The sequence below is a fragment of the Crotalus tigris genome, unplaced genomic scaffold (assembly GCF_016545835.1).
Source record: "Crotalus tigris isolate CLP2741 ecotype Arizona unplaced genomic scaffold, ASM1654583v1 scf7180000019363.1367679, whole genome shotgun sequence".
NCBI classification, from domain to species: domain Eukaryota; kingdom Metazoa; phylum Chordata; class Lepidosauria; order Squamata; family Viperidae; genus Crotalus; species Crotalus tigris.
Genome location: NW_024097499.1, coordinates 289,513 through 302,961, shown reverse-complemented (window position 1 = coordinate 302,961; position 13,449 = coordinate 289,513). Strand labels below are relative to the sequence as shown.

At 41.2% G+C, this 13,449-nt stretch overlaps 1 protein-coding gene across 1 annotated transcript in view; it reads left to right on the top strand.

The window, feature by feature from the left end:
- Positions 1 to 13,449, top strand: part of TLK1 (tousled like kinase 1) — an 87,534-nt gene that overhangs the window by 35,150 nt on the left and 38,935 nt on the right. Inside the window, exons 2-3 of the mRNA XM_039361766.1 lie at positions 9,617 to 9,735; positions 10,982 to 11,053. Coding sequence (XP_039217700.1) covers positions 9,617 to 9,735; positions 10,982 to 11,053 — 191 coding nt within the window. The remainder of the gene's footprint in view (positions 1 to 9,616; positions 9,736 to 10,981; positions 11,054 to 13,449) is intronic.

The following is a 13,449-nucleotide window of genomic DNA, read 5'->3' as shown; positions in this document are numbered from 1 at the left end:
TTAGTGGTTTATTGTCAAGATTGAAACAACATCCACTTGTTATAGTTAGTACATAGTAGCTGTAATAGTTTTAGTTTCAGAAGGAGAGAAATCACTTGGGAAGGGAAAGATTTCTCCAATCTTACAGATATAGCACCTCCCTCAGGCTTGGCCTCTCCCTGAACTATGTAAGCAGCTGGGTATTGTTTAAGAACTAACATTTCCCTTTGTAACCTGAATTTGTTATTTTTTTCCTTCTCCCTCATTTCTTTTCTTTTTTATGTCATGTTTCTTAAAATAATATCCCTGTTGGTAGGAATTAGTTTTTTTCATTGATTTTTATATAAGCTTCTCTGAGAGCAGTTCTGCCTGAAGAGCAGGATAAAAATGCTATAAATAAGCTATAAATAAGCGACAATTTATTCTTTAAGGTCCTGTGGATATAAAGCATAATGATAAAATATCTTGTCACCTTTTGATTTGGATATAGCTGATCTGGCAGATAGTTCCGATGGATCGTTACACTACTCCATAGGTTTCTGAGACCATTTATCCACAAGGATGAGAGATTGTTGATGATATACTGTAGATAAGCAGTAACTACTATAGTGTTCTTTTGTAATTGCACACAAAAGCGCCACAGAACAAACGTTTGCTAAATTAAGAATTATTGAATTGAAGTTAAAATAATAAGTTTGTCCATGGAAAATATGTTTATTTGTGTACAGAACAAACACGCTGTGAAGCCAGGCATTCCAACTGGTTCACAGTCCAGGAAACTAAAAGCCAAGGCATTTGGTGGTTCCAGATTTCAGCTGAGTCAAAATCCTGAAGGGTCTTAACAGGGCAATTAGCACAAGATTGATACACATCACTCCTTTCTCCTTGCTGTGTTTATGTGGCTTTTGTACCTTTCCCACGATCTTTGCTTAGCTTCCATGCTTGAATTCCAGTACAGCATAATTGATTGTCCCACCTGTTCCTCGCCACAGCCTTGACAATATCTTCCTTCTCCTGAGCCACCATTGCAGTGCTTGAATTCAAGCATAGTATACCTAACCCACAACCTTCTGAGTGCTTTCTTTTCCTTTCTATCTGTTCAGGTATGGGTTGTCGTTACTACTATTACTTTTTTTTCATTCTCTCCTTTGTGTATTCTTGGTTCAAGCCTGGATAAAACACGCACATTTTAGGCCACATACAAACCAAACACATTGCCTGGATTTGAGCATGGACTATTCCATTTGTTGGATGATGTGTACACAAAATATTTGTACAGTCTAATAAAATAATATTGGAGTTGCTACATTAGCATCTTGTGAAAATGGATATAATTCTAAACTATACTTATTCAGATTGCTAGGCGTTTATTCTATTCTATTCTATGAACAAAAGTGAAGGAGTAGGGGCGTTGTCTTACCTGAACGCCTTTTCTCAGCACGGAGATGGAGAATCCACCAATGGGTTGCTCTGTCTTCCTGCCCATTAGATCAAGTCAGTCAAACTTGCCACACCCGTCCTGGACTAGGACACACCCAGTCTTGACAAGGGCGAAAGCCACTGACTATTGTCTGGCGTGTAGGCTCCCAGACCCTAACACTGGACCTGACGGACCTAAAAGGGGCGGGAGTGGATTCTCCATCTCCGTGCTGAGAAAAGGTGTTCAGGTAAGACAACGCCCCTTCTCCAGCACAGGAGATGGAGAATCCACCAATGGGACATACCAAAGCCTCACTGTCCATGTGGGAGGGAAGCAATCAGGTCCGGTTTCGCGTCCCTAGATACCACCTGCTGGAGGACCCTCCGACCAAAGGAGACGTCAGCAGAGGCAAACCTGTCCAGTTTGTAATGCTTCACGAAAGGTGAAAGCGAAGACCATGTAGCCGCTCTACAGACGTCCTCGATGGACGCCTGAGTGGCCCATGCCACAGAGATAGCCGTGCTGCGCGTTGAGTGTGTCGTGACACGACCTGGAAGCGGTAGGGAATGCGACTGGTACGCCCCCGCAATGCAAGCCCTGATCCATCGGCCCATCGTAGAGGCAGACACTTTCCTTCCCAGAGAGGAATGGTGAAAGGAAACAAAGAGGGCTTCAGACTTGCGGGAGGCCGCTGTCTGCTTGATATAGCAGCAAAGGGCCCTGCAGATGTCCAGAGAATGCCATTGCCGTTCCAGGTGATGAGACAGATTAGGGCAGAAATCCGGAAGTACGATTTCCTGAGCCCTATGAAACAAAGAGTTGACCTTGGGAATGAAAGTAGGGTCCAAGTGAAGGACCATCCGGTCCTGGTGAAAAATGCATAGGTCATCCCTGATGGAAAGTGCCGCCAACTCAGAAATCTGCCTGGCAGATGTAATTGCCACCAGGAAGGAGACCTTGAGGGACAGGGATCATATGTCATAGGTTCCGAAAGGCTCAAAGGGCGACCTGGTGAGGGTCTGTAGGACCTACGGCAACTCCAAGAGGGATACCTATGGACCACGGGGCTTGGTGTTAGTGGCGCCCTTGATAAAGGAGTGTATCAAAGGATAATGACCTAACGGCACTGAGTTGTCACAGGTAAGTATGGTGGAGAGAGCTGCCACCTCTCTGCGTATGGTATTAGACACCAAGCCCCTGTCAAGACCCCTCAGCAAATAGTTCAAGATCCTTGGAACAGTCAAATCCGAGATAGTCAAATGGTGTCTTTCGCACCAAAGACAGAAATTCTTCCATGTGGAATTGTAGATACAGTTTGTCGCAGGCCTCTGGGAGACCTGAATCATAGAGATGAAGCCAGGTGAACAGGATTCCTCAGTCAGGATCCGGCACTCAAGTGCCAGGCGGTCAACTGAAGCCACTGGGGGTCTGGATGATGCAGGACCCCCTGGCTGAGAGAAATACGGCCTGGAGGAATCCTCCACGGAGGAGACCTGGAGAGGTTCACGAGGTCGGCAAACCACGGCCTCTATGGCCAACACGGAGCACGAGGAGCATCTCTGCCCTCCCCTGTAGGAGCTTGCGGATGACTGCCGGAATCAGAGGAAGAGGAGGAAACGCGTAAAGCAGACCTTCCGGCCATGGACCTCGAAGAGCGTCCGCTCTCTCCGCCCATGGGGATGGGAATCGGGAGAAGAACTTTGGGAGTTCGGAGTACGCCGGAGAGGCGAACAGGTCTATGACCGGTAGGCCAAATCTGTCGGATATCTCCCTGAAGATGTCCAGGTGCAGGTGACATTCTGAGTGGTCCACCGTTGACCTGCTCAAGGTCTGCCTGTCGGTTCGCCTCCCCCGAGATGTGGCCGGCCCTGATGGATGCGAGGTTGGTCTCTGCTCAAGAGTCCAACAGCTAGGCCTCAGCCATGAGGATCCGTAGAAGATGCCCTGCTGTAAGAGGATCGGGATGGTGAGAGAGGCCCTTGGTACTCAGGAGCTTCCGCCTGGAGAGGGTAGGGTGGAGGAAAGGGTGCCACTGACTCGGCCCTGGGCATGTGGTAGGACCTGGCTGCAAGAGCCCGGTCTGTCGCCTGTGAAATCAAGGCTTGAATATCAGATGGAAAGGTTTCAGCTCAGCTACCCTGAGTCTGGCAGCTGTTGAAGTGAAAGTGGCCTGTGGGCCGGAATGTGAGATCCACGGACCCACTGTTGGTTGGTGAATGATGGGACCTTGTTCCCCCCAGGAGAAGGGGGTTTGGAAATCCCCACCAGTGCCCAGACCCCTTGGGCAGAGGTCGAAGGCCCCAGCGGGAGATCAAAGAATGAGGCCCTTGTCTGTTCCGCCTCCGCCTGGGCCTACCTCTGCACTTTGGAAAATTCCTTCTCCAAAGCCTGGTGTCTTCTGCTGGCCTGCTTCTCTGCCAATTTCGAAGGCTTCTTTCCAGAAATGGTCTTAGCCTTGGCCTTAATCCTGCCTGCCGCCTCCTGGTTGGAGGATCTGTGCCTTTTTCGGCTAGTGGATAGAGGGGTGGTCTCCTTAGGTTGGAGAGCCGTGGATTTCTCCATCCTGATGTGAGTTATCTCAGGTAGTGCTGAGAGGGAACTCTGGCAGCGGATAAATTGGCGGATTGGACTAATGCAGTCGGAGCAAGGGAATACTAGGGTTCGTCCTACTCCTCTGGCCACCTGACTAGTAATTGACCCAGGGGGTCCAGTTGTGTCTACGGCTGTGGCAAAATCTAGTGAGTGATGACAGTCAGCCTGCTCGTAGAGGGCGCCATGTGACAAGGCCAGCGAGTTGATGAGTGTCAGCAAGTTTGCGCGGTGGGTGGATCTGTGGGGGTGGCAAGAGCAATCGCTTAATGACCGCAATCCGATGTATAGCCTGCTAAATTGTGTCCAGGAGGGAAGCACCAGATTGAGGCCTGTAATTGGGCCGAAGGAACTGTGCAGCCTTTAGAGCACGCAGAGGCTGATTGGGGAGACTGAGCTAAGGGCTATAGGGGCCTATAAAGGCCTCCTTTTTAGTGATGCACCAGCCAACCAAAATGGCAGCCGCGGCCTTTTGCAACTTCCCTGAGATGGACTTGTGGGAGGGAGCAAGGCCGTGAGGGATTCTAGTGTGTACCTCCTCATTGATGGTAATGAAGCAAGCGATAAGGGAGGAACCCCCTCCCCCCCTGGCCTTTCCTCAGTTTATGATGGCGGCAGCCACATGGCCCTCAAAATGATGGCCGCGACAATGGAGACTGTTTCTGGCCAGAAGAACTGCGTGCCATGAAGGAGAGGCTATTCCACGGCCTACCGCCCAATAACGACAGCAGGCTGAGCAACAGCGATCCGGGCCATGCACCCTTGAGGGCGAGCCAATTCAGCGGGCGGATCTTCACGTGGCTGTCAAAATGGCGACTGCGACTGTCCGAGCGTTCAGGAAGGCCCCTGCGAGGCCTGAGATCAAAGGGAAGAATCCCCTGCCCTTTTGAGAAATGGGTAAGAGGAGGAGGGGGATGGCAGCTACAGCGCTGATCCCAGCACTGCCAGTATGAAGGGAAGGAGAACGGAAGCCTCCGTTCTGCCTTAATTGTCCAACCAAATAAGAGGAATGGGTAAGAGGAGGAGGGGGTGGCAGCTACAGCGCTGATCCCAGCGCTGTCTGTGTGAGGGCAGGGAGAATGGAAGCCTCTGTTCTGCCTTAAAGGTAAAATGGGAAATTCAAGTCTCCGACAGCCCAGCCTAGGTAGTGCTGATCCCAGCACTACTTAGGAGGCTGTAGAAGGAATGGAGAATTCACCAGTAAAAGTCTGATTTATCTGCCACGTCTGTCTGGGCTGAAGATCAAGTCAAGACTGGGTGTGTCCTAGTCCAGGACAGGTGTGGCAAGTTCGACTGACTTGATCTAATGGGCAGGAAGACAGAGCAAACCCATTGGTGGATTGGTGGATTCTCCATCTCCTGTGCTGGAGAACAGCATTAGGAGTTTAACATATATATATCAAGCTTCATGCATATACTGATTTTTATATAGATACGATATACAGATATACAGTATATTGGTGCTTTCGATTCTGTTTTTGACTTCTAGTGACTGCCTGGATTAGTCCCTAAAGTTTTCTTGGCAAGGTTTTTCAGAAATGGTTTGTCATTGTCTCCTTCCTAGGATTGAGAGAATGTGCATGGGCCAAGGTCAGCTAGCTGACTGGTTCTAGGTGGGACTAGAACTCAACGATCTCACAGTTTCTAGCCTGATGCCTTAATCACTATATCAAAGTGGCTTTATTTTGTAATGCAACTTACTTTCTGCAATTTTATTACAGCAAGTGAATATTTAGCGGGAACTCATTAAAAATATTTAAGTACTATAATCTGATACCTCATTGTGTTTCATGTTGACTCTGATTTGATAAGAAATATTTCATATTTATGTTTAGTAGTATTATTTCTTGAAAGAAACCATACTGTTTTAAAAATACGGAAAGACAGAATAACTTCTGTACTTGGAATGCTGAAATGTGGGTGAAAATCAACCAATGAGAGCAGAACCATTAAAAGTAGGATTCTGGAATATGTAGGAGGCATTCTGCTCAATATTACTTCTTTTTCACATTCAAAGGTTAGAGGGCTTCAGGAGAAGAAATGATACATTTGAAGTTTCATGAAGATACATAAAAATAAAGCAGTATTGGTTCATTTATTAGAGCCTTGCATTTCCGTGATTATGGGCCTCTGAAGTGAGAAGAAGTCATGATTGGAAGAAAATTGACTTGAGGGAAGATACTTTCCATTTGAGCCAGAGCATTCAAGAATTATTTCTTGTAAGCCTGTAAAAACGATATAGAATGCAGTGCTGTCTTTCAGATAGATCTTGGTAACATTTAAACATTATTTAAATAACATTTACATATGTTTAATCACTGGTGGCACAGTGGTTAAAGTGCAGTAGTTCAGGCAAACTCTGCCCACAGCCTGGAGTTCAATTGTGATGGGGGCTCAAGGTTGACTTAGCCTCCATCCTTCCAAGGTTGGTAAAATGAGGACCCAGATTGTTGGGGGCAGTATACAAATAATGCTTAACATTGTAAACCGCCCAGAGAGTGCTATAAAGCTCTATGGGGTGGTATATAAGTGTAAATGCTATTGCTATTGCTAAATAAAGCTAATGTAATATAATTGTGGAGTCCTCAATGCTCTCTGAATGTGGTTGTTTTCTTGTAGATGTTTCATTACTACCAGTGACTTCAGTGCTAGAAGAGGGTGGGGATTGCTCTCATCTTATATACTAGTGACTTGCACTTTCAGCATTGGTGCGAATGGTTTCAGTGGCTGTTGTTTACTGTTAGCCTGCTTGTCTAAGTTGGTAGTTCCTTGATGGGGGTATTATTTAGTTCTTGACTGTTGGTCTAGTGTTACTTTTATTGTTAATCTCTGCTCATCTGAGTGTTGTTTGCTGGTGAAGAGATGTTTAGGTCTTTTTGTTTCCTTTTTAGCTTTTTGATTGCCTCTTTTGAATTATACATAGATTTATTTATCTCTGCATGCCTGTTGATGACTGATTCGTCTGAATGCCAGGCTTCTAGAAATTTTCTAGTGGTTTTGGACTGGACTTGGTCTCGGGTGCTCATGCCAAATAGCAGTCAGAAGACATGGCAAAAATTCCTTAATTTCACAGCACATGGACAGACCAAACCATAATTTCAACCAAGAAACCATGAGCACCCAAGATAATACACAGCAGCTGAGAAAACTAGTTATCATCCACATAGCCAGGAGACAAGTCTCTTCACCTATTGGGGGCCTTAGACATGAACCCAAAGCCAGGTCTTCAAGACCTTATGAAAGTACAGGACAATTGGGACCAATGTAATCTCCAGATGGAGAATGTTCCAAATTGTGGGCACCATGCCAGAAAAGTCTTCTGTGCCTTGCCAATTTGCATTCCTTAGCTGACAGAACTCAGGGCATGCCCAGCCTGCCAGACTGGATGTTGGTCTATGGTTGGTGAGACTTAGGTTTACATCTCTTAGAAATCATAATACTGGAAAAGGTGGAAGTAAAGAGAAGGATGACTACCAGCAAGGTGGATGGGCTTGTTTACTATGACATTGAGTGTCCTATTAGAAAATCTGAAGGGCCAGACTGTGGACAAAGGGCTCTCTATGTGTGATTACTAAGAGTTAACACCAGTCTGATGGCACCAGTCAGCCATGGAAGCACATTAGGTATGAGAGATGGTGGGAAGCAGGGATGAGAGAACAAGTTCAGTAGCAGTTTAAAGAGGCAGCATAATTGAGAGGTGGGCTGTGAGGAGGAAACATTTCAACAAGACTTTAATTCACTTGCCATAGGATAGCCTGGGGAAGATTTTAATATTATTTTCCTCCTTAAATAGCATTAAATATGCATTTCTGAAATCCAGTGATCCTTGTTTCTTGAATGTACTGGGTATATGCAGCTTGCAAAAATTGAGTTTCAGGGACACTTATTTTTAACCCAACCTTATTCAGAATTGTAGAGAAAAAAATAGAAAAGGAGTTCTATGTACATTGCCTTAAGCTCATGGGAGAAAATTAAGATATAATTCTAGCATACATAAAAACAAATAAGTATATTTGTTCAAATAACTATTTGCTACAGGGCTACCGGTATATATAGTATATATACTCTCTGTGTGTGTGTTTGTGTGTGTATGTATGTGTGTGTGTGTGTGTGAGAGAGAGAGAGACAGACAGACAGACAGACTTTGGCATAGGTACAGGTGAGATGGAAAAAGTTTTGTCTGTTTTAATCTTGGCTTTGTGTGTATAAATTCAAAAAAAATGAAGACATGCACTTTTTTTGAATCAAGGTGTTATGGTGTGAAAATTTAGTACAAACAACATTGTGTGTTCCAGTGCTGATCTGTGGTCTTAAGACAATAATTAGATGTTGAAATGTTTGAAACAGTTTTCTGTAAAACAAATATTCATTACCCTGGATATTAAATAACATTTCAACAATTGAAAAAAAAAAAGAATAATAAACTTTAGAAACTTGAAAGTGCCTAGTGAAAATACTAGTAATACTAATATAACTAATGTAAACTTGTTGGTATTTTAAATGATTGTAAATTCTCCTAAATGCGTCAGATGCAGTGATACTTTTATAATGGAACACTGATAGATATATATGCTCTTTCCTAAAACTGAAATGGATGGCTTTATTATATTTTTAAGAGATTAAAATTAAGATATATGAAAGCATGTAGCTTAAAGAGGGTATACATTTGTCAATAAAGGTTAAGCTTTCATTAAAACTTGAGAATGGCTAGTTGTGGATCTTGTTTCTATTCCTTTGAAAATATATTAAACTGCTGTATTGAGGTATATAGATTTAATTTGGAAGCACGGGAGATATAAGACATTGCATTATTTAAATTTAGCTAATGTTTAATTGTTTCTCATGTTTTTGTTTCTCATTTTTCTGTTTGTTCACATTAAAAATTACATTTGGAATTTAGAGATGCGTTCCATGATTTTTGGGAGGGTCATTAATTTGTGGGGTCTCAAATTGTAAACTTGTGCACAGTGCATAGTGGATCACTAGTGAATCACAATGAAAAAGCTATTTTTAAGCTAAGCAGCCTGTAATTTCCTGGATTCCTTTTTAAAATTTGTCATACTAATCACTTTCTAGTTCTCAAAAACATATTTTGAACAAATTATTAGATCAGCAATTTTGTATTTGAATGCTTTTAGAACTATGAATAGATTCCATCTGGACCCAGTTTGTTTTCAATTTGTCAGTAAATTTGAGACTTTATAAGCATTATTTACCTTGGAGTTCTTTGATGAAAAAAACAATTATTTGTGTGATTAAAGATCTCTACTACATCTTCTACAAAGAAGGCAAATGCAGATAATGTGCTTAACTTTTCTACAGTCTTGCTGTTTTTGATTCAACTTCCTACTTCTTGCTATTGATATATTTGAAGATTTATAAATTACTGAATTTCATATTATTATGAATTTCATACGCATTTTCTTCTTTACCTTTTGTATCCTTTTTTTGTTTTCTGAAACTTTGTGTTCTGCATTTAACACAGATGCATTTTTACTGGAAAAAGATATTTCTGGAGGAGAACTACATAATGCAAAATTTCATTTAAATTTGGGGGGAAATAGTAGAATTGTTCATGGTTACATAAAATAATTTGCAGTTGTATAACAAATTAAACATGTTTTATAGGTGCAATGGATGAGCTTCACAGCCTGGATCCAAGAAGGCAAGAACTGTTAGAGGCTAGATTTACTGGAGTTGTGAGTGGCAGTACTGGAAGTACGGGAAGCTGTAGCGTTGGAGCAAAGGTAAAAAGGAATGTAGACTATTTTATTCAGAGGGTTAATATTTTTTTACAATTAATATGGATTACGCACAGTTCTGCTTGTAATTGCAACTAACCCTGAGCCATGGTGACGCAGCGGTCAGGATGCATATTGCAAGCTAATTCTGCCACAGCCAGGAGTTTGATCCTGACTGGGCTCAAGATTGACTCAGCCTTCCATCCTTCCAAGGTTGGTAAAATGGGGACCCAGATTGTTGTGGGCAATATGCTGACTCTGTAAATCACTTAGAGAATCTGTAAAGCACCATGAAGCAGTATATAAGACTAAGTGCTATTGCTATTGCTATTATCAAGTCTTATCATATAGGTAGATTTAGGAACACTTTTGCTGTGTATCACTCAAAACGATACAATGAGCAACAACCCCTCACTTTCATGGAGAAAGTTAAGATTGTGACCTTTGTATTTCTTCTAATTTTTCAGCAGCTTTTAATCCTATCAACCATGGCATCCTGGATCAGCTGCATAATGTTGATACAGGAAGCACATTCAGACATACACTTCCTCTACAGGAGCAAGTGTGTTATCCGGTGATCTTCATTTGTTTCTGTAGGATAGTAGTAAAGTGACCATTTGAGCATCATAACAGGATACTGCACAAATATGTAAGAGTGCGGTTTTCTATCCAGACATTATTGCGTGTGTGTCCTCATTTTTGCACCTTTTTGTCATGTTGTGGACTCCACTGCTGCCCAAACCATGGGTTATTAAGGAGAGGGCATTCTCTTTCCTGTTGCCCAACTTATTGGATAAAATTCCAGTGAGATTAAGCTTGCTTTTATTGTGGAGTATTTTCACAAGAAACTAAAGATGTTTTTATTTACCTAGCCCTTAAATTATTGTATTCATTGCCACAATTGCTTATTTTTAATTGTTGGTTTTAAACTGTTAGTTTTTTATTGTTAGTAATCAATATTTTACTATACCTATTATCATTACTGTACACAATTTTCCTTCTTTAATGAAAAATAGTGTAAAATATAAATGTAACTAAATTTGTCATATAGAATCTTATTTCTTACATTTCTCCTCTGTAAACAGTTGCAATTGTGACTGCTTGTTTCACAACTGGTCACGTGCGATGACCAGAGTGTGTGTGTATAATCATTCATTTTTCAAACCATGAAATCTATTAGTAATGCATTATTTGACGTATAATTAGCAATTTCACACATTTGATGCTTTTATTTCTTTTATTTATTCTCTAGGCCTCAACTAATAATGAGAGTTCTAACCACAGTTTTGGCAGCTTGGGATCTCTAAGTGATAAAGAATCTGAGGTATGAAGTAGTTAAAAATATTTAAGTGAGCATTTCTAATCTGTCATTTATACTACTGGGTTCAGTAAAAGATAGACACATTTAGGAGGGTTTCCTGTCTAATTATAATTAGAATATTTGCATTAAAGATATGGAGAAAATTGGTGCACATCCTGTCAGAATTGATGCACTTAGAGGAAGATTATTTCAAAATGATGTATTGCTTCATTGTGAATTAACTGATTATTTTTTAAGCAAATGAAATTTTGGGATAAAATTATGAGCCATTCAAATTTTCTTAACAGTTAATGTAGAAAAGAATATACACACACATCAGGTGGGAGAGAATAAGGTGAATAAGCCATATATCTTAAGCTTGTTTTAACCTATTAGATGAATAAAAGAATATGTTGCTTACAAGATTACTGATTTATTCAGGGTACTGTTATGGATAAAATCCAGTCTGATCAAATACGTAAAAATTTTATTATTAGATTCGAGATAATTGATAACATTTTTATCCTTAAGAATTGTAAATAAGAGAAGTTGTGTCTTTTTGTATTTCTGCATTTCTGTTATTTTGATGGTTTGACACTTTTTTCAATCTATTAATGACAGGGAACTTTATTTTCACATTTCTAAAAAGGAAAATAAGATACTATTACTGAAAATGCTCTAATTAAGCAGTTTGTTTAATAAATGGTTCCAACTTATTTAAGTATTGACCATGTATGTTAGGGTTATATGTTAAAATCAGGCTGTTGTCACTGGTAGACTTTCTTCCTGTTTCTCTACTCCAGATTATTATTATTATTATTAATAATAATAATAATAATAATAATAATATGGAAAGGATCTTGGAGGTCATCTAATCCAACACCATTTCAGACAAATGGTTGTCCCGTCTCTTCTTAAAAACTTCCAGTGTTGGAGCATTCACAGTTTCTGGAGGTAGGTTGTTCCACTGATCAATTGTTCTAACTGTCAGGAAATTTCTCCTTAGTTTTAAGTTGCTTCTCTCTTTGTTCAGTTTCCATCAGTTGCTTCTTGTCCTGCCTTCAGGTGCTTTGGAGAATAGCTTGACTCCCTCTTCTTTGTGGCAGCCCCTGAGATATTGGAACACTGCTATCATGTCACCTCTGTTCTAAAAGATTCCCAAATCCTGAAGGAATAGATGTTGATGTTGTTTGTGAGGTTGTAGGAAAAAGAGCCAACCGCCCTCTATCCTCTATCCCTGTTCAGCTGATAGAAAATGTTCTGTGACTTGAAACATTGAGATTCAAAACCACAGCAGTAATTTGAAAATGGCAAGAACATGAATTTCCAATGACTTATGATTATGTTCAAACTGTCTGAAAATTAAATGCAAATAATGACTGCATTTGAAGAATGAAACCAGTTCTATTTGGCTTGGGAGGCTTTGCTTTTTTTTTTTTTTTTTTAAAGAACTCCTATGTTCCAGTCAGCATTTGGGGATTTTTTAAAGATTATTTTTATCCTGCCTGACAGATCTGTCCCAACTTGGGGGTTTAGGAAAGAAAGACCCTCGACTCTATTTGTAGCAAAATGTATACTTTTACTAAAGCCAAGTTGTTACAGTGTATGTAAAGCCAGATCTGAGGATTCCCATGTAAAGCTGATAGTTTTCCGCTTCTCCCAGCCACTTATCCCTCGGTCATTGTGCTAATATCCAGTGAAGTTTGAACTGATTGATTTGGATAGCATTTTAAAAGTTTGGCGCCTCTTTGGTTTGTATTCCGATCACATTCCGTTCCCATCCGTGTGTCCTTGGATTGTTCAACTGATGTCTTTGGTTGGCACTTCTGGTTCCTATCATTCCCCTTCCCTACATCCTCCCTCTCCCCTCCCATACTTTATGGCAGGCTGCCATTAAAGCGAAGCGGTGTGATAGCAGATCTGAAACTGCCTTTAATACTTTTCTAAGTAATTTAAAGAGGCAAAAGTACCTAATATTTCTTTTCCTCCTATTTTCACCCTGTGAGATGAGTTGGGCTGAGAGTGGGTGAACAAAAGTCACCTGACAAGCTTTCATGCCTAAGGTGGGACAGGTAGTTCTGCCATGAATAATTGTTGACCTCTGAAGTGTGAAGACAATTTCTTCCCACACACACTTGTTCAAGGTAGGAGTTGAGCCCAGGTCAGGCATACCAGACCAGGAAAACTCTACCAGAAGACTAGAACTACTGTTACTGTGATTGGCTGTAATCATGTAATGTAATAATGGAAGTCTGATTATGGTATACATACCACCTTTCTTATACTCCAGTGAATTAGGGAGATGTCTGCCTGAGTTGCTTCTGAATGTTGTTTCTTTACTCTGGGCTTAAAAAATATTTTGGTCATTTTGCCTCAGTAATTGCTCTTGTTTAGTTCTGTCAAGATCATTTTACTTAATT